The sequence below is a fragment of the Opisthocomus hoazin genome, chromosome 16 (genome assembly GCF_030867145.1).
Source record: "Opisthocomus hoazin isolate bOpiHoa1 chromosome 16, bOpiHoa1.hap1, whole genome shotgun sequence".
In the NCBI taxonomy this organism is placed as follows: domain Eukaryota; kingdom Metazoa; phylum Chordata; class Aves; order Opisthocomiformes; family Opisthocomidae; genus Opisthocomus; species Opisthocomus hoazin.
In genome coordinates this window covers 18,840,279-18,859,989 of record NC_134429.1, presented here as the reverse complement: position 1 = coordinate 18,859,989, position 19,711 = coordinate 18,840,279, and the positions used below count along the sequence as shown (strand labels likewise).

At 41.6% G+C, this 19,711-nt stretch overlaps 2 protein-coding genes across 5 annotated transcripts in view; both read left to right on the top strand.

Moving 5' to 3' along the window:
- The first annotated feature begins 3,770 nt into the window (after positions 1-3,770).
- On the top strand, positions 3,771-13,139 carry UBE2J2 (ubiquitin conjugating enzyme E2 J2). Its single transcript, XM_075437173.1, has 7 exons — positions 3,771-3,969; positions 5,641-5,771; positions 5,995-6,035; positions 6,870-6,972; positions 7,082-7,220; positions 7,739-7,819; positions 9,719-13,139. Exons 2-7 carry the CDS (start codon positions 5,641-5,643, stop codon positions 10,001-10,003), a joined length of 780 nt encoding a protein of 259 aa, XP_075293288.1. The 5' UTR covers positions 3,771-3,969; the 3' UTR covers positions 10,004-13,139.
- Positions 13,140-13,222: 83 nt separating this feature from the next.
- Positions 13,223-19,711, top strand: part of C1QTNF12 (C1q and TNF related 12) — a 29,208-nt gene continuing 22,719 nt past the window's right edge. Inside the window, exons 1-3 of one of the 4 annotated variants that reach the window (XM_075437171.1) lie at positions 13,223-15,709; positions 17,009-17,314; positions 18,009-18,268. In XM_075437171.1, the coding sequence (XP_075293286.1) occupies positions 18,098-18,268 (171 nt within the window). In that variant the 5' untranslated portion in view covers positions 13,223-15,709; positions 17,009-17,314; positions 18,009-18,097. Of the gene's footprint in view, positions 15,710-16,100; positions 17,592-17,698; positions 17,764-18,008; positions 18,269-19,711 lie in introns of those variants that run through there. The other 3 variants (XM_075437168.1, XM_075437169.1, XM_075437172.1) reach the window with 3 other exon arrangements.

Sequence of the window (19,711 nt, the reverse complement as noted above, 5' to 3'; positions counted from 1 at the left end):
CAAAATATTTACATGATGCCAGTTAGCAGTGGCTTTAGACAGCAAATAAAAGGATTAGATCAGTAATCTCACTGTGACAGATGTCAGGGAACACATTCTATGGACGTGTAAAGTAAGGGAGTGCATTATAACTGACTGATCTTCCAAGTCCACAGGCTCTATAGACTGAAAAACCAGTAAAGGACCTAGGGTGTAGTTCTCTATATCAAGCGTAGAAGTAAAGATTCCTGGTTTTCTTACTACTTAAGCTGAGAGACCTATCTTGGCTATCTGAAGCAGCAATGGGTTCAATGGTCAACCCATGAAGTAACTGAAGAAAAAACCCTGCCCTTTGAGTCCATAGGAGTTATGGAGTTACGTCCTCTCCTGATCCCACTGTAACACGGCTGTTGGCAACAGGGCTTCGGGAAATAGCTTCCCCAAGGATATATCAAATGTCTTCCTGGGATGTAAGAACTTTCCATTTCATCAGCACCCTCAGTTCTGAGCAGCCTTGGGGCACGGCTGTTCTTCCAAATGTTCTCTGTCTTTCTGGACAAGCTAAACAGAGACGCTCAGCAGCCACAGCATTGCCACATTTACTGGACAAGATTACATTTGAGTACATGTGAACGCTAATTAACCCTCAGTACATTCCTCAGGGTGCGTTTTCTTTCTCAAATTATTTCTTCATCCACCAAGCTCGGCCTCAAAATACCCATTTGACAGCATGTGTGGAGTAGTGCAGAAAGTCCTACTTTCATTCGATGAAGAAACTGAAGCAAAGGACTTACCCAAAGGCACCCACAAGTAGAAGAAATTCTGATTCCTTTTATTTGTATTTGACCTGAAAATTTGCAATGCTCTTCTTACAATTACAATTACAAGAAAATTTTCTGTAATGCAAAAGTCAGACAGCTACGTATTTGTGAAGAATACAAAAGGTCTGTGTTCACAAGCACATCAAGATGTTTTCATGTCCTGTAACCACCCATGTGATCCTGCTCAGCAGCCCACATAAAATTAGAAAAACAGCTCCAACCTTTTATGAGATAGTCAGCTGTCTTACTTGTCTCTGTGCTGGAGTTGATCACTTTTGAAGTTAATTTAGCAGTATGTACGTATTTACTTGATGCATTTAATGATTTAAGAACATAGATTTGGAGCTTCTAGTGACTTCCCAAGCCCAGGTTTAAATTATGCCTTCAAGACATGATAGCAGTACACCAAAGATACTTTACAGAGAGAGGAAATTCTATGGTGTGATTCATTTGCATGTTGGAAAACAACTGGGAAGAAACAAACTACTCTGAGAGGGAAGTCTCCTTATGCTATCATTAGTGTTGAGAATAACATACCAGAGGGATGAATGGAACGTTCATGACAACACACTTATGCATGAAATACTTTGGGGTTGGGGAACATTAGAGAGAATGACAGAGTTGTAAATATGTGCTCTGGAATCCCTTCAGCATCCTGGAGCCTTTATTACAGTCCCCAGGTTCACGTTTCTCGCATTTCTAGACTTAGATGACTTAGTAGGAATTCCAGTGGAAACACAAAAAATGACAAAATGGTGTGGCAGAGGGGGAAAAAAAAAGCAATTGTCCTCAGGTCAAAGGGTATAAAACTAGGTATGTATTACACTGCATGAGTTGCCATGGGGAATTTATTAGGTGAAATAATGTAGGCTAATACAACAGCCTAATAATACCTTGTATTAATACAGTGCTTTTCATCTTGAAGTATAATAATAACAATTTATTATACAGTTCCTTCTGTTCTGCAAAACCTTCGAGCATTTGTAAACTGTGAGCTCAACTCAGATATAAGGATGAGCGAGTGTAAGACATTAAAACAAAACAGATCAACTATTACTTGTTTCTTGAAACAAACCATTTTTCCTTCAAGCATTTCATGGCATCAGAATCAAAACAGTTCAAAGAGAAGGATATGGATTGATAAACTTCACTAAATCAGAAGGTTCTGATGTGGGCACAGGTGGGACATATGAAAACTTTGTGTACGAAAGATCCCATTATTGTGATTGAAATCTGAGGCAATCATGGAAAATATTAGACATCTGAAATAAAACTATGATGAGAGTACAATTTTTACACCCTCAGGAAACTGAAAATCTTTTTGTTTGGTTGGTTTCTCTCTTTGTGGTTTCACATTGACATTTTTTCCTTAAAATCTCTATCATTTTCCTACTTCTAGAAAAACACTTCTTGTACATATTTGAAGCTTAAGTAACAAAAATCGTCACATCTCTCGGTGGGGTTTTGTAAGTCCAAACATCATTTCAGTTTGCTGCCCAATTGTAGCTCCCTCTGGGGTCTAACACAACAGTCACTTTGCATCAACAACCCTGCCTCAGCGCTTAGGACATAAATGAAAACTACATATTCCACTAAAAACGACCAGACATGCTCGAGTGAGATATCCTGTGAGCACACAATATTTCGCAACCCCCAGTTTGTAGAAAGAAAGTGAAATTTAAAAAGTATAGGTGGTTTCCAATTTGGTTTTCGCCCATAGATACTGACATCACAGCCATTTTTTTTCCCCTCCTTCTTGCTGTTGATTAACCTCCACAAACCCACGACAGGGAGGGCGAGTGTGGACAACAGCCTACGCTACTCTGGCACCAGACAGAACCAAGAGCTTTACGAGTGTGTGTGGGCTGCCACTGCCCTCTTTGGGTACCGGTGCAGAAGTGCTGAAGCACAGAGGAGAACAGTGGTCGTTGCAGGAGCTATTCACGTGGAACAAGTCTGCATTTTTTGGAACAGTAAGAAAAATCCTGGCCTTCGTAGCAGTCACACAGTCCCGTCTATCAGTCTGTTGCAAACTCTTTGGGCAGTTCAAACGTTTTCTTTTCTGCCTTTTCATTTCACCTGAGGCCATAAAGGAAGATTATTAGCCCAATGACAGAGGTATGCTTTACCTTAAACCAGGACATTGCTAACTGGTAATGAATACAATACAGCAGCCATGCTCTACACCTAGAGCTCACCACAGATGTATACAGCAGGAGCCAATCTCTTCCTTATGCTTTTTAAAATTAGATCTTGTGTAATCAAACTGTGTGAATTCCCTGTCACGTCATTATCCAAGTTGCAAACTTCAAAAGACCCAAAAGAAAAGCACTGGAAGGGAGTGAGCAAAAAAATTCCTCTCAGCTGGGAAACAATTCAGTACGTAGGTGACAACAGAAATGCCAAAACGTTAAATGTTCACCACAAATAGGTTCTTTCCCCGTCTTTTGAAGATGAATCTTTAATTGGTTGGTGCTTTTTGTGTGTGAAGAAATGCAATAGGAAATACAAGTATTTGGATTCAACAACGCTGAAACTCAGCCTCCAGCTGGACTCAAATCACCGCTGAAAACAACCAATTCTTTTTCAGGAAACCCTCTGACACCCCTGAGCTCCCTCAGAACAAGCGAACGGCGGTGCCAAAGGACGCCGCGCTCCTGTTATCGCCGTTTCTCCCCTCGCGGCTGACTTTCGGCCTTCACAACGCGACCCCTCGCGGGGGCTTTCCCGGCGGCGCGGCCCGCCCATGGCCCCGGGGCTCGGAGCCGGCCTCACTCACGGCAGCGGCCGCGCTGCAGGGCCCCGGCCCGCTCGCACCGGTCGCAGGCGGCAGATCCAGGCCTCAGCAGCTCCCCACAGCCGCCATCTTGGGGGGCCGGAAGCGGAAGTCAGCTGAGCTGCGTGGGCGACGCGCCCCGGAAGCGGGGCGGCTCCTTCCCGGAAGGAGACGCCAGCACTGCGTTAGCCCCGCCTCGCCGGGCCGCCATCTTGGCTGGGAGCCGCGGTCGCGCCGCAGCGGGGAGGCGTGGGGGTCGCGGCCCGGCCTTGCCCTGCCCGCTTCTCTTGTGGTGCTCCCTTCCCTTCTCCCTTCCTCCTTCCCTCGCTTGGTCTCTGGTTGCAGGTGGGTGGGGCGTCCCGGCGGCGGAGGGGCCTGCTCCAGCAGGGAGAGGTGAGTGGGGCCTGGGCCGGCGGGGCGAGCCCCTGAGGGAGCAGGGCGGGCTCGGCTGCTTCCCTCCCCCTCGCCGTGCCTCTCTCCTCGGCCTGCTGGGGACTTGCCGGACAGCCGGCTCGCCCTAGGCCGGGGGCTCCCGTCTTCTGCTCGGGCTCTGCAGCGCTTGGCCTCCTCGGCCTGCTGGTGCTCGGCGGTCTGGAAGGGCGGGCGGGTTGCTTCCGTGCTTGCTTCTGCTAAATCCTCTTGTCCAGGTGGGAAAATCGGTTTGCGGTAGTAGCTTCTGTACATGTGGCCCCGTGTTTCCTGCGTTTAAGATACATATGTTCTTTTAGATAAGGCTTTGAGGGGTGTTAGAATCCCCATAACTGTACTTAGTGCTGTAAAATATTTCAGCGTGCTCTTGCAGTCCGTAGTGAGGGGTGCAGTTGCCACGTTTCAGAACAAATAATTGTGTTAAACTAAAAATACGTGGTCTAATGTATGCTTTAAAGTCAAAGCTGACTTATTTAAAAAAAAAATTTATGATTTTAAGAGGTGTGATTTAAAAACACGCGTGCATTCCTTCAAGAAAAAAATACTGTATGCGTCAGACAATGTTTTACAGTAATTTTGACAAAACCCAGGTTAAATGCACTTATTTAGAGTAGGGTGCGAGTATTTGACCACGTACAATTGTTGCTTGTGGTTTAAATATTTAATATCCTTTAATAAATTGTACTTGGCTATCTGAAGTAAAGGAATAGAAAGGGCCATAGGCATTTAACATACTTTTTGTGTCAAATGCTGCTATGGTATTGTAAGCATTGTCTTATCTCTCTATACAAGCTGTCTGTAAAATCTGTCCTTTTTGTTCTTGCTTGAATTTCCATGTGTAAAGCTAAGTAACTTGGTGTATTTCTTGGGGGGAAAGTGAGTTAAACAGCAACGGTTAATTGGTATGTGTTCTGTAGGTGCACTGTAAGGGCTAATGCTTTCTTTGTCTTGTAAGCAGCATGGCATTTCCTTTCTTCACACTGACTTGTCTCATTTTGGATGAGGTCTTTGTTTATCTGGAAGAGCATAATCTGGCTCAGAAGTTTCCTTCTGTAAATTCAGCTGACTCCTAAGCAGGCAACAGATTTAATTTAAAATCCTTCACCTCAAAGTCAGTGATAAGGTTATTGTGGTTTTTTCTTTATTAGTTATTTCAAATAACTGGATGTGTAGAAACAGCAGATGCATTTAAATCATGGGCAAATGTGCATAATAGATATTCAAACTGAATAGGAAGATAAATTACTCAAAGAGACTAAGCCCTTTAAAACAGTGTCATAATGATGTGTGTTCAGCCTAAACACAGGACTGGTTATAAAGAGTTCAAGTGGGTTCTACAGTGCAGCATATTTTCATGATAGCAGTTCACTGTGGTGTTTAAACAGCAGCGTTCTGCAAGGAGTGTTTTCCCATTTTGGCAATATACAGACTCTCTTGGGTGTGTGTTAGTTGGTTAAGATGTTGCATGGTTCCTGCCACTTAAAAGTTATGCTAATTTAACTTCTATTTTAAAAAAAATACTCTATAAAGAAGATTTTGCAAAAATCTGGAGCTGTGTTCAATAAAGAGTAGTAGCTCTGCATCTGTTAAGATTGTATCAAGATTGTCTTTATATATATTTTGTTTTAAAACTAGATGAGCAACAACAGTAATAAGAGAGCACCAACAACAGCAACACAGAGGCTTAAACAAGACTACCTTCGAATTAAGAAAGATCCAGTGCCTTATATCTGTGCAGAGCCCCTCCCATCTAATATCCTTGAATGGTAAGAATTAGAATGACCTCTTCACACACTTGTGGAGAGAACGAGATTTTCCAGGTCATCAAGTCTGACTCCCTTGCTCCTAGAGATTGTATGAGAAACTTGGTTTTGGGAGGTGGAGTATGAAACTTTTGCTGAACTGATATTGATCGTTGTTTTTCCAGAGAAATTGATGTCTGATTGTGTGATGGCTTTCATACTGTTTAAATGTCTTTCTTTGTCTTAGGCACTATGTTGTACGGGGACCTGAAATGACTCCCTATGAAGGTAAAAGTTAGCGTGTAGCAAAAGTGTGCATGCACTTTATGTTGTGATTGGCATGCTTGAGTTATTGCATGCCTGTTGGAATGGGCAAAATGTAACTACTGTAAATAGCTCTAAAATCTGTTAGTGTAGTTTCAGAGCTTTCTGTGACTTGTGTGATGGCTTGTTGAAAAGAGGTACCGCTGTCTATTAGTAATTTTTTTCTGTTATCAAGGATTCTAACAAAACCCCATTTAGGTCAAACTAAAGACAGAGAACTTCTTAAGCAATTGTCAAAGGTCTTGGAGCAGATAACTTGCTTTAGATAGTATGCGACAGTCAAAGATGGTTTCAGAAAATCCCATTTTGATACCACATCAATGTTCTTAATGGACTCAGACACATATTCTCTTTATGAATTTCTCTGGAGAAAGTGAGGCACGTAAAAGCCTTATTAAATTGTTGTAGTCACATATTTCACAATGTCTTCTGGAGCCTCTCACAAAGTGCTTTTTGAAATTGGGCTCTTCATAGTCTTGTATTTGCAGTTAGCTGTGTTTCTGGAAAATGAAACCATTTGTATGGTATTCAGTATGCTTTGGCTGGTTTTCCTTAAATGTGTTACGGACTTACAGCAAGTACTGTTTGTAATATGTGTGTAAGAGTTGCCTCTTAAAGTAAATCAGCAGGCGTGGATCATTATTCCTGTGCTGAAGAGGCACAAGATGATGAGCTTGATGTCTTTAGTGTGAGGGGGAGAAGGAGACAAGTAAAGGGTTTTATTTGGCCCATTTTGAGTAGCAGCTTAGGACTTAATCTTCATGCAAAATAAGTAATTCATCTCTTTATGTAATGCAGGTGGCTATTATCATGGGAAACTAATATTCCCCAGAGAATTTCCTTTTAAACCACCTAGTATTTATATGATTACACCTAATGGAAGGTTTAAGTGTAATACAAGGTAAGGATTTTCTTCTAACACTTAAGCAATTAACACCATTTTAGCAATATGTATAACGTGTAATAATTTTAATGGCAAAAATAAAACTGCCTGTGTTACCCTTTTGAAGGTTGTGTCTTTCAATCACCGATTTCCACCCGGATACATGGAATCCAGCTTGGTCAGTCTCTACGATCTTGACAGGCCTTCTTAGTTTTATGGTGGAAAAGGGCCCCACACTGGGCAGCATAGAGACGTCGGAGTTCACGGTAAGCTCCAGACGCTGTGATGTACCTTTTGTCAGCTTAGGGAATGGTGAACGTGACCTCAAAAGTTAAAACAGCAACAGCAGCAGCCGGCTTTTTGATATCTCAGAAATGAGTATGTTGTTGCCTACTGCAGGTGTGATGGGCAGATGAATCATGTCAATTTTAGGTATTGTGGGGATGGGGAGAGGGTTTCTTAGAGAACTTAAAATCCCTTTTAGTAAACAGTATGGTTAGGACTTTTTCTCCTGCCTGTCTTCCTCTTGAAGTGTCTGCCAGGGAGGCATGCTAGTACAGAACTAGTACAGTGCTAATCCCATAAGATGAAGAATTGTGAACATAACTTCTGTCTAGAAATGTCTGTTGTAGTAAATAATGTTCACTAGTATCAAGCTGTAAATATTAGAAACTAGTTGGCTATTGGTTTGCGGACTGTTCTTGTGGTAAACAATGAAGTGGTGAATTAAAGTATATTAACTTCATTTATATGCCACTGCTGATAATTTTTGTTTCCTCCACAGAAAAGACAACTCGCTGCACAAAGCTTAGCATTTAATTTAAAAGATAAAGTCTTCTGCGAGCTCTTCCCTGAAGTGGTGGAGGTAAGGGAATTCACCCATGCAATAACTGGGTTTTCTGTAGTTCTTCCAACTTCTCTGTGTAGATCTGTAAACTCATTGTTTAGGACTTTTCCTAGACAGTAGCTACTTTTGTCCATCTTGGAAGCCTTTTAAAACCTTTTAAAAGGTGTAAGAATTAGAAACTTGAATCTTGAAATGCAGTTACTTTCTGCTGCGCAGGGATCCATTGTACAGAGAATCAAATAGATGTATTTAGGAATGGTATAGCCTTGATGGAGCTGCACGTGCAGCAGACATGGTTGCAGGTCCCAGTGTTTCAGAATTGTATACTGTGTTTTCTTGAGTTTGGGAAGGACTCATCTTTGTATATCTGGACTTGGTCCATTAATATCCTAGATTTTTTTTTTGCTTAGTTCTCCTTTAAGATTGGACACTGTTACATTGCTCTTGCTTATCTTCTGAGAACGGGTGTTACCTTTTTAGGGTATGTATCTTCCTTGCACAATGCTAACCTTGTAGGTGTGCTGACACACATGATATCATCATGTATAGGTAACAGCTGGAGGATGTAGAAATTCGCTTCCTGTCTGGTTCTGAAAATGCTTACCCTTCAGCCAGACAGCAGTTACATAGATGGTATAGGTTTAAGAAAGAAAGAAAAAAAAAAAAGGTATCTCGCTTCATTCAGACCTCTGGGATTCTCTAGCCAATTTCTGCTGATGGTACTTGATTCTAAAAGGCCCCACCATCCTCCTTTCTCCAGTTCTGTCTCAAAATGGTTACTTCCCTGTAATTTCGTAGCAGAGAAATTGAGTTCTTTCAACCTGCTCTTCAGACTTGGAGAGTTAATTTTCTGCATACCATATGAATGGGAACACTCCTCTGTTACTTTGTTTCATGACTCTGAAGTAACGATATAGTAATGTTGACTCTCATTGTAATTTGGAATTCCAGGCATAAAACGTACTTTGTCAGGCAAACTGTTTTGAGTTGTAAAAATTTCACCAAGTTGCAAGTCTTAATTATTGCACAAAGAATATATACTGAAGCAGAGTAGGGAAAAGATACAGAATGGCCTTTTTCCAGCTGTTTTCTTAAGCATGAGAGGTGTGTTTTTGTTAGAGATAACCTGAGGTTGGAAACGTGTGCCCAGCTAGTGAAACACTGTCCACAGACAGAAGTAGCCTTTCTGTGCAGAGCGCTGAGTGCTTGTGGAACTTCAGGTTTGGTTCATCTATTATTATACTTGAAGGTATTCACAAAGCTCTAGTTTAAAAACCATTTTCCCTCTGTGTCTGCTTTTGGGACAGCCTTCTGGGAAAAGAAAAGTTTTATCTCCATTTCCTTTCTTCCTCATGCATCTGGAAATCGGAACTGAAGGTTTTAATTGCGTTTTCTTATCAGTTAAAATAATGCCAGGGAATGTGAAATAAGTTATGCGGTACTGTTTTTCCAGTACCTAAATCACTGGGAAACTTTGAAGGCAGTAATGGATATCTGCTGTTGTGTTCCAAGTGCATGTAATACTTAGACCTAATCCTTCTAAGCTTCTATGATTGCTCTCTTAATGTTTTTAATGTATTTCATTCAAAGCAAGCTGGATATTCAAGACTTGATGGAAGAATTTCTTACTTCTGAAAAAAGGCTTCTCAGAAAACATACATGTTAACTAAAAATAAACTTGGCCAAACAATTGTTAGTGTCAACTACTGAAGTAGGTCACTTTGAAAGAAGCTGGGGAGACTGTACAAATGTGTATGATGCAGTTAATTTAGTTTAAATGACCTGCAGTATAAAGAAGTGTACCATATCCTTTTCCTGAAGTTGTGTAAGAGCTTGGGTTCCGAAATCTTTTCAAAACACCAAATAGCTTCACCGCTTTCACTTCCAGCTATTCCATTTTCTTTTTTCTCTCTCCAGGAGATTAAACAAAAACAGAAAGCACAAGAGGAGCTCAGTAACAGACCTCCATCCCTCCCTTTACCAGATGTTGTCCCTGATGGGGAAGCACACTACGGTCAGAATGGAATACCCCTTCTTAACGGGCATGTACCATTGGCACCTGCCAATCATCCAGGTCTCCAGCAGGCCAATCGTAACCATGGACTTTTAGGCGGAGCTTTGGCGAACTTGTTTGTTATAGTTGGTTTTGCAGCCTTTGCCTACACAGTCAAGTATGTACTGAGAAGCATAGCGCAAGAATGAGGAGGATAAAAGAAATCCAAGACCAAATTAGTGGTAGTTGCAGAATGATTGGGACTCTTTGGGCATCTGACTCTGACACTGGGATAAATATTTGTTTTACCAAGTTGGAGGTGAAACATTGGTTGGCTCATGGGTTATGTTTAGGAAATGGAGTAGTTTCACTTAGTCAGAAAAAGAAGTTCTGCTTGCAGATCCTCTTGTCCTTGCTGCTGTCTAGTAGTGGCTCACAAACAAGTCAAAGCATTATTGATGAGACACTAACATTTCTAGTGCTTTGATTTTTATAGCAGTTCTCCATCTGTTATTTGAAATTTGAAATTCTTGAGCAAATAAGGCTTTTTACTTCATTGAATGATTTTTAAAATTTCACAGTTTATGCATATCATGTTTTCATTAGGGAAGAGTGTACAGGTGTTGAAATGACTCAAGTAGAGATTTCATGTGGACTTTCAAGGGTCTGGTTAATGTGAACATTGATGCTACAGAAGATTGCTGGTTTCTTTTTTAAAATAGAATGAAGATCATTGCGTATCTAGTCAGTAGTGATTAGAAGAGTGGGAAAATAACACCATGTGTGTTCAATGTGTTGTCTAAATTGTCACAATGTAATTGAAGGTTCTGTTTGGGCTACAAGATGTGCAGTTGTCGGCCTTTAGGAGTGATTAGCAAGAAAAAGCATTTGAATCGGTCTTTAGTGGGGATACCCACATCCAGTATTGTTTTGGATTTGTTCACTTACAGATTTCCATTTTGGGAGATGTTATATTTGAAAGCTGTAATACTTAGTTTCGATCACAAGGTGCCACTGTTGAAAAAAGAATAATAAAACTGCACACACCAATGGAGAGTCAATTGTGTATTCAGAAAATCTCTGAATTTCTCGGGCTTTGGTAGATGAAGTAACCCTAGCCCTTGTGAAGGTGAAAAGACAAATGAGTCTGAATAGCAAACCAGCTTCTTCAGAGTCAACTGAATTATTCTGAAGTGTCACTAGCTGAAGTAAACCCTTAAAATTAGTTCTGCTTGCTTACTTGAAGATTTGCATAAACTCTTAAAAAAACCCACCACCACCCAGCGCCAAAACCCAAACCCTTCTAATTCATCTGAGATTCTAGAAGCTTTTTGCTTTTAGGAATAAGTTCATTGCTGTTCCCTTTCAGATGATTGGTGACTGAAATACCGACGTTTGTTCATGGGATTACAGGACTGTGGATAAGCACTAAAGCTTCTAGGGTAGTTCGAGAGTCTGAAATCACTTTCTTAACTGAATTTGCTTGGTTCTATCCCCGCTGCTGGTTAATTTTGTCCAAATGCTTTGTTTCATCAGAGGCAAACTTACTGTGCCTTTCATAATGGGCAGTGATGCCTAGTCAACTGGGGAAGAATGTGCTCACTGTTAATGGTACAACAAACTGTTGAAGGTGATAGCAGGGGAAAAAGTTCTGCATCTAACTGCATAGTCTTATTTTAAGTATTGTGAAGAGCCCAAATAAATATTACCTCACGTATCTAAGAATTTTTTTTTGAAACTTTTTAATTTTTATTTCAGATTTGTTCTCTTTCTTTGCTTCTCCTTGGTATCTTGAACTATAAGCAAAAATGTATTCTTAACCCATGAGCCATGCAGCTTAGAGCATCAATAAATGTGACCAATTCTCTGCAATAGGTAGGAATTATCAAAAATAGCAGAACAGCTCGATACTAAAGAAATCCTAAAGCAGTTCTTACTGAGGTAAGGAAGGGAAGGAGGTGATGGGTTGTGTGGGGATGGAATTTGGATAAGGCTGGATTTTAAAATGTATTTATAAATCTTTGATATTTTTTATTTTGTGGTTTTACCAAATCTTATTTATAACTATTTTTTAATTTACCTCGTGTATGTGCTTAATCAGCTCTTATAAAAAGAGAAGCACCAGTTGTACCTATCTAGAAACAATTACGTTCTGTCAGTCTGGGGGTGTGCTGGAAGGGGAGGGGGAGTGTCATGTCTTTCCTGCAGTGGTAGGATTTTCAAGATGGCTTGTCAGTCTGATACTCTTTTCTCAAAGCATATGGACCTGTAGCTGAGGCTGTTCTGCCTCATAGATCTTAGTATCATTCAAATGTGTTTGTGTTCTTGCAATGCCTTTTATTACCATTGACATCGCCTACAGACAGAAGCTCATAATTGGTTATCTATGTTTATCATCTTATCTTATGGAAGTTCTTTGTCCACAAAACGAAGACAAAGGCAAGGAGACCTTGGGCATGGTGTGTTTGCATCTTTTGTGAAATGTACCTAACCAAGGTAAAAGAACTAGTGAAATTCGGAGATGCTGAATAAAAGGCATTTTATTACATGACAAGAAGTTGGCCTTAAGCTGCGCCCAAGTATTCAAAGGTGGGTCTCTTGTTTTTGGTCAGTGTCACAATTGGAAACAAAAACTTTGGTTAAACCCTGGACATGCTGCATTTTTCCTGAGGATTGGTTGTATTTAAAAACCAAAACTTCCGATTGCAGTTTCTTTTCAGTACCCTGGATTTGGAGAAAGACTTGACAGTCATTTCAGGTGCTGTTTATGGAAAGCTAGGAGTGACAGCCGACTGAACCCTTGCACCTAGGCTTACAAGATTTTGATACATCTCCTTGCTCCTTGCCTTTGGTAATGGAAGAGTTATTCCCTTTTGTGTAGGTTTTTTGTGTTTTTTAAAAGCATTTATAGTAGTACGTAATATCCGATCTTTTTCTTACCAAAGTCATTAGATGGAGGAAACCATTCTTTGCCATGCAAAAATATTATCATGCCCTGAAGCAGTGCATTGACTTAATGTAACGGGTCTAAAAGCTGTCCCTCAGTATATGATATTGGAACGAATGTCTGGCCCTTCACTTTCATGCTGCAGTTTCATAGATTTCTGCAAGATTGTTATACGCAGGTGTTAGGGAGTTTTTGCAGCTTGAATCAGAAGACATAGCAGTGGTCGCCTTTAAAGATCTCTTGATTTTTAAAATCCTGGATTTGTGTGTAGTTGTAACTTTTCTCCCCCTAAGATGTCAAGGTCACGGAAGTTACCTTACTTCAAGCATGTACTGAGGAGTAGAAATGACTGCATTGTAAAGTTGTTTGTTCATAATAAACATTCATGGTAAAATTTATACTTTCTGTGGGACTGTTTTTGGGAAAGGAATCACTGGGAATAAATCTAACTGGATATATACGGACTAGAAAGCAAAAACTATGGTGAAACTGCATCTCTCCCACCTCCAGATTAATATTTTTTTTTTCTCAAGTTAGTTTGGTATCCCTTACATCTGTCTTTTGTTTGATAATGCAGTTTGTTGACAGACGGGTATTTGTTCTGTAATGACGTAAGTCACAGCTGTCATTGTAGTGCATCGGTACCTACTCTGAGACATGCAGGAGCCGCTCTAAGATGCTGTTCCACTGGTTTTGCCAGCAGTGATAATGTCTCCGAAGAAAAAAGTAGATTGGAACCTTTCTACTAACTCAGCAGTTGCTGTTTGAGTGCGGTTTGGCTTCGTTCTGCTGCTGTTCCGTTAGCATCTGGATAGCTAGCTCTCTGCTATCTAGACAGCTTCAGTTCTGGGTAAAGCAGTGAATGTTACCCAGACGCTGTTTGCACTTTTGACTTCTAGGATTTGATTTTGGGCTGGCATTCCAGTTCTGTGTGTTGATCCAAAGCATAGTTGTTTCTACCAGCAATGTCTATAACTTGATGGAAATGAGTTTGGTATTTTGCTTGACCAACAGCTGCCAGGACTGGGCTGTGTCCTAATTAGTTTTATGAAATGATGCATTTTCCTTAATAATGCTTTTATTTCCGCCTTTTTTTCTTGGAACTGTTCTTGTGCCTGGAGTTCTTCTGTGCTCCATCGTTCAGACAGTGCTTTTCATTTTGTCAGTTGCCCTGCTTCAGGTTTATGTAGTGCTGATGTTAGTAAGGAACTCGTCGAATGAGGGTAGCCTGTTGCTGTGTTTTCGATCCTCGTAGTCATACAGGATTTCTGCTGTGAGGACAGGCATTGTTCTGCCCCTACCTTAGACAAATTCAGTAGGAAAAGCCCCTCCTGTTGCGTTTGCACAGGTACTTGGGTGTCAGACTGAGCATGAGTGTTGGTAATGTCTATGTAGCCAAGTATTAAATGGGAAACTCATATACACAGAAGGCCAAAGAAATGAGATGCTTCTTGCCCATCTCATGGATTCCTCAGCTTGCCTTAAATGTGTAAGCAGTCAGCAAGGGACAAGCTTTCTTTTCAGAAGAGCAAGCTCATAATTTGTAAGGCATTACCTTAAGCCCTGTGCTTCATAAGGTGTTTCTTGGATGTCTCTGAATAATTTTTGCTAATAATTAGTAGCTTATATTGCAACTCAATCATAGGAAGAAAAATAGTGTGCAAGATGATACTTTTTTTCGCTGCCTAGCAAAGGCCAGATCTTGCTTTTTCAAGCAGAAAAAATGTTTTCAGTGGCAAAATCGCCTGTGCGCAGAAGGGAGGCTGTTGAACACGAGCTCGGAGCGTTCCCATCTCCTGGTATTGACAAGACCTTTCTGGGCAGCCAAGGAGGGTGTCTCGGTGGGGTTTGCTGGGAACCTGTTGTTAGCGGTGAAGGCTTTGCCCCAGCACCATTCTTTCACACCTGGCTCGCTCCCGAGGGTCACCACGAGTGTTTCCCCGCGTTCCGAGCGCCTCGGTGTTCCCGGGGGTTTGCCACGAGATGGCGTCGCGATCCCGCGTGGGCCGGGGGTGTGGAGAGGGGCTCCCCAGCCTGAGCTCTTGGTCTGCCTTCCCAAAGCTGCTCGCTTGTCTGCCGGTGTGTTTAGGCTTGTTCTGACAGCTTTGGTATATTAATCCAATCAGCTGATCCAGTGGTATCGTGCTAGCATTGGGAAATTTTAGATTTAAACCCAGGCAGTCTATGATAGGAGTACGCTAGACCTTCATCTGCTGTGAAGCAGTGGGGTCTGTGTGTGTGTCAGTGAATGTGCTGCCTTCTGTATTGGCTTAAAAAAATCCCTAGCTGTGCACCAAGGCTTAGGAGTTGTTCAGTATGTCTGCAGTGGGGAACTCTGGGGAAAATCCTAGCTTTTGACCTTTGGATATTTTTCTTAGCATAGTTAGGTAAGGTCTATCTTGAGTAAAAGGCAGATTGCACAAGTGGAGATTGAAAGATCAAATCACAAGTTTCTGGCCTGACTATTCAGTTTCCTCTCCAGCTTTACACACGCTTCTTGCAGTGTTTGCAAACACGGTATTTGGGTTCTTGCATGCAGTTCTGAAATGTAAATGTGGCTTCTTGTAGTATCTTCACTATTTCAAAACTTTCCTCGTGCAGAATTGGTATTGTTACATTCTTAACTATTCCCGTTATTGCTGCAATGGTGCTGAGCTCAGAGAAGAAACTATTTGCCTGTTGGGTCACTTTGAGGTCCTTGGTTTGCGGTGCTATGAAGTGCAACATCGACCTGTTCCTATTTTTTTTGCAAATGGTTGTTGAATGTTGTTCGTGCCTTGACAAGACTCAGGTGCTTTGGAACTGCTGCAACTAGGATGGGAGAACAGCAGCAGCAAGGTGTGCAGTTTTCTACAGATAATACAAATGCTGAATTGAAGGTTGGAGGAGAGGCAACAACTGTGCTGACACTTGTTTCAGCCCAACATGAAGAAAAGTATACAGACTGTTTGTGCTACTGGACCATCAGGTAACTGCCTTGTGATGGCAAACGTAGTTAGGATTAATTTCCCCCAAATCCAAGGATATACACTTGGGATTTGACTCTTGGGATGGGAAAGGAGATGTTGCAGGCAGACAGATGCTGCCTGCACCAGCAGATGAAAAAAGCGATTGCCCCATTCCAGCCTTGAATGTCATTTCTTGCCGTGGTGTGTGGATCTGTCAAGCTGTTTAGCTGCAATATGACAGATTGTCCTATTAATGTGTCATCAAGTGCACTTTTACAAATTCATGGCTTGTCTACAACTAACCTGAAAAAAAGAGGCTCAAGTATGAGAAGGCGCCAAAGAAAGTTAAATATTATTAACAAATAAAGCCTGCCACGTAGTTTTGATGGAATGTGAGCTAGTTGGGGGGAGGGGTGATACGCTGTTAACTATTTAGCTTCTGTGTAACTTCCCTTCTTACTCTCTTCTTTCCCAAACTCCATTTCTCTCAAAAGATGCTTTTAAAAAAAAAAAACCCCACTGTATTCTACTTGTTGATTTTGCACTCAGATTGTTCATGCCTCAGTTTCCCTGAGCCATCGATAATAGAGCTGGCATTATTATTTGGATTACAGAAAGTGTGGTAAAGGGATTGTTAAAGCAAGTCTGTTGCTTGCTGACTACAGAAGGGACTTCAATTGTGATCTTCAACCTTTTATCATTCTTGGACTTTCTTATGGTACAATCTCAGATAATTTTTTGCATCACTCTCTGTATTTATAGAAATAATAGGAATATTTGTCCTAGGTGGTGGGGAACTGGCAAAGATTTGCAGGCTGTTCAAGTACTTCAGGATCTTCCTTACGAAATTCTTGTAGGAGATGTGTAACCTTTGGTTTTCCATTATTTTTAATAAACAGCCCACCATCCTGCAAAGAAATCAGAAAGCCCCCACTGCACCAGTCCCTGATGAGAGCCAGGGGAAAATGTTGTATGGAACACAGCTAACCAGAGTATAAAGCAAGAGTTCTGATGTATCAGTGTGTGGTGCGATGCTGAGTGCATATTCCAAGCCACATATTTTTAGCTCTACCACACACTCATGTACAGTTTTACAAACTTCCCAGAAAAATGGTGATTTCTCTGAGATAATGAAGGGGAGGTGCAGAACAGGGCTGAGGGGAGGGAGCAGGGAAAGGGCATTGATTTAAATCTGCCTGGCACATGGGCCAGCTCCACTTATCAGTGAGTCTAATAGGAATGTGAAGAGAATAGGCTTGACAGCTCATTAGAATGTGATCCCTCCCCCTTTTTTCTTTTTTTTTTCCCCTTTCTTGAAGTTGATGGAAACTCATTCAGGAAAGAAGTACTTATTTGCTGAGGTAAAGCAAAAGCTGAGGAGGGTTTTGCCAGCGTGCAGCGGAGGAAAGAAGTGAGAAAAATCAGACATGATCTATGCTCGGAGGTACCTGAAATCTTGCCTAGTGTGAGAGGAGATGAGGATGAAAAAGACATGAGATTCTGCATCCTGACAGCTGCTTGCAGCATCGAGATTTACTACTCATCGACTCCTTAAAGAAGATAAACCCAGCTAAAGCGGAAGAGGAGCGAGACTTGGGAAAACTATCTGCACCTAATGGACCTAGGTACATCCTCAGATTCTTTGCTTCTCCCTGTTTTAACTTTTACGATATGAGAAATTTATTTTCTCCTTAGAAGGCTGAGCACTTGGCTGAGCTGTGATGCTTTCAGCCTCTGCAGAAGAGCAGTGGCTATAGCAACCTTGGGTTACAGTTCTGCAGCATCTCACAAGGAAAGGATGAGGACTTGTCACTGAGGGAGGGGAAGTATCGTTCAAGAGAGAATGGATGGGACGTCTTCAAGCCTGCTGTAAACTGAACACAATGCTTCAAATGGCAGAAGGTGAAATCTCCTGTTGAAGAACAACCTAGCAAACCCCCTTAATGAGTTTGTGTTGTCAGCTCCAGCCTGAGCAACTGTTGCACTGAGCAATTTGACTTCTCCAGGTTTCGTAGTTGAGTGCATTTTAAACGAGTCTGAAGACTTATCGGAGGGGGGGGAGTGACACTTCAAGGTGGGTGGCAGGACTTTCCAGGGCCTCTTGTATTTATGTAAGCTTCAAGAGGCTGAATGGACTTACCTCTTTCTTCGAGTGAATCCAGATTTTCAAACAAGTTTATCTATACCATTTCCATGTGTCCTGCTTGAACAGCGATCTCTTCAGCAACCAGTGCATCCGTGCAGGCTGCTCATTTGACGTTGCATAGCCCAGAGGATCATCTTTAACAGTTCTAACCTTTTTAATTTTTATTTTTTTAGAGAGAAGTCTGTGGCTATTGCTATTATTGGTGGTGAAGGTTTTTGTGCTTGGAGAGTGCCTTTCCTGACTTGGCCCCTCCCTTTTCAAAATGAAGGGGTGCACCTGGGTATTTGTGGCAACTGTACTTTGTCAGCAGTTTTGCCTCTTCAGAGTTACGGCAGCAAAGAGAGAGAGAAAGATGAAGAAAGAACCGAATCAGTATACAGAGCCTTTCAATGCTACCCTCTCAAACAGTGAAGAACTGCACGGGCATCCTAAGGTAGGTGTTTATGTGTTGTGGGTGCTTGGTAGATCTTATTTTTGGCAGTGATGTGATGCTGGTTCCCTTTTCCAGGGGTTGAGACAATCTTGCCAAATTCTGTTTGACTTTAAAGAGAAATGTTCTCTCTTTTGCCTTTGCATGATTGATTTTCTAGGTTACTGAAGCAAACACTGGAATACTGCAATTTCTTACTATAATTTACTTTAGAATACGTGTGACTGAAGTTCCAGTCCCACAGTAGCTGATTAAGTGTAAAGAGATTTTGGAGTTCTAGTGTTTGAACACTATCCTGTTCAGAAACAACTGATTAAAAAAAGGCAAGTGGGCTATCGCAGTAAAATAATTATACCAGAAGATTAATATATCTCTTGCAGGCAAACCCTTTACTTTCTGGAAGGTTATTTCAAAACCGTCTTAGGCATGGTATGAACACCTGAGCATGCCTGAGCTTTCTCTGCACTGCATCTTCCACCAGAGAGGCTGTGGTGATTGAAAATTACAGATGAGAAAAATTTTGGTGGAGTCAGGTGATCTGTTTAAGGTGATTGTGGCTCTTGTAGGGAAGGAGTCAGGATGGTGGTAATTGTGCGTAAGTGGCAAGTGTAAGACTGTGTGTCTGATACCTCAGTGCCTGTAGCTGATGACTTGCTAGGCTTAGGGAGTGAATTTTGCAGGGTAGGATCCTTCTAGTTATGTGTTTGGGACAATCACCCCAGGCTGAAAGCTGCAAAAAAATTCCAGTCAATTGATCCGTAGCCCCTAGAATCCTTTAAGAAGAAAACTTGCATAGAATGCTTGGGAGTAGGAGAGAGGGAGTTAAAAGCAGGTCCTAGGACTAGGAGCAGGGTGAAATGGAAGGGAGACTGCAACACTGAGAAAGGAGGGAGTCTCCCCTATCACACAGCCCCTTCTTTCTCTCTCTCCCCCCGCTCACACAAAAATGTCCCTTGTCTCAAATGGAGGTGACCTCTAAAACATGACTTTGATCACAAGCATTAGGGATGGCAGTCACTATAGCAATAGAGGAACAAACCTGTCAAAAATTGGGGCATGGCAGAGGGGGCAAGTTAGAACAATTGGGCTGACATTCTAAATGTCCTGTTCAATGCTATTGTGAGAGTAATTGGTTCAGGTTGGGCAAGTCTGGGAAACAGTCCTCTATATAAAAAAGCTGGCTGCTGCACTTAAAATTATCGTTAGGGGACTGTAAGCAGCATTTCTTCAGCTAATTTGTTGTTGTGTATTGCAGGGCTCTGTCAGGACAGGTTGTATACATGCTAAATTCTTGAGGTGTTTATAATCAATCGCTTCTTTTCTCTCTAGAACTGCTTCATGCTGCTTTTGCAAAAGGGGCCAGATACATATCTGGTGCAACTAAATTTCAGTCTGTTCTGGAATTAATTTGGCTTGATGTGAAATTTATTGGACCTCAAGCAGAAT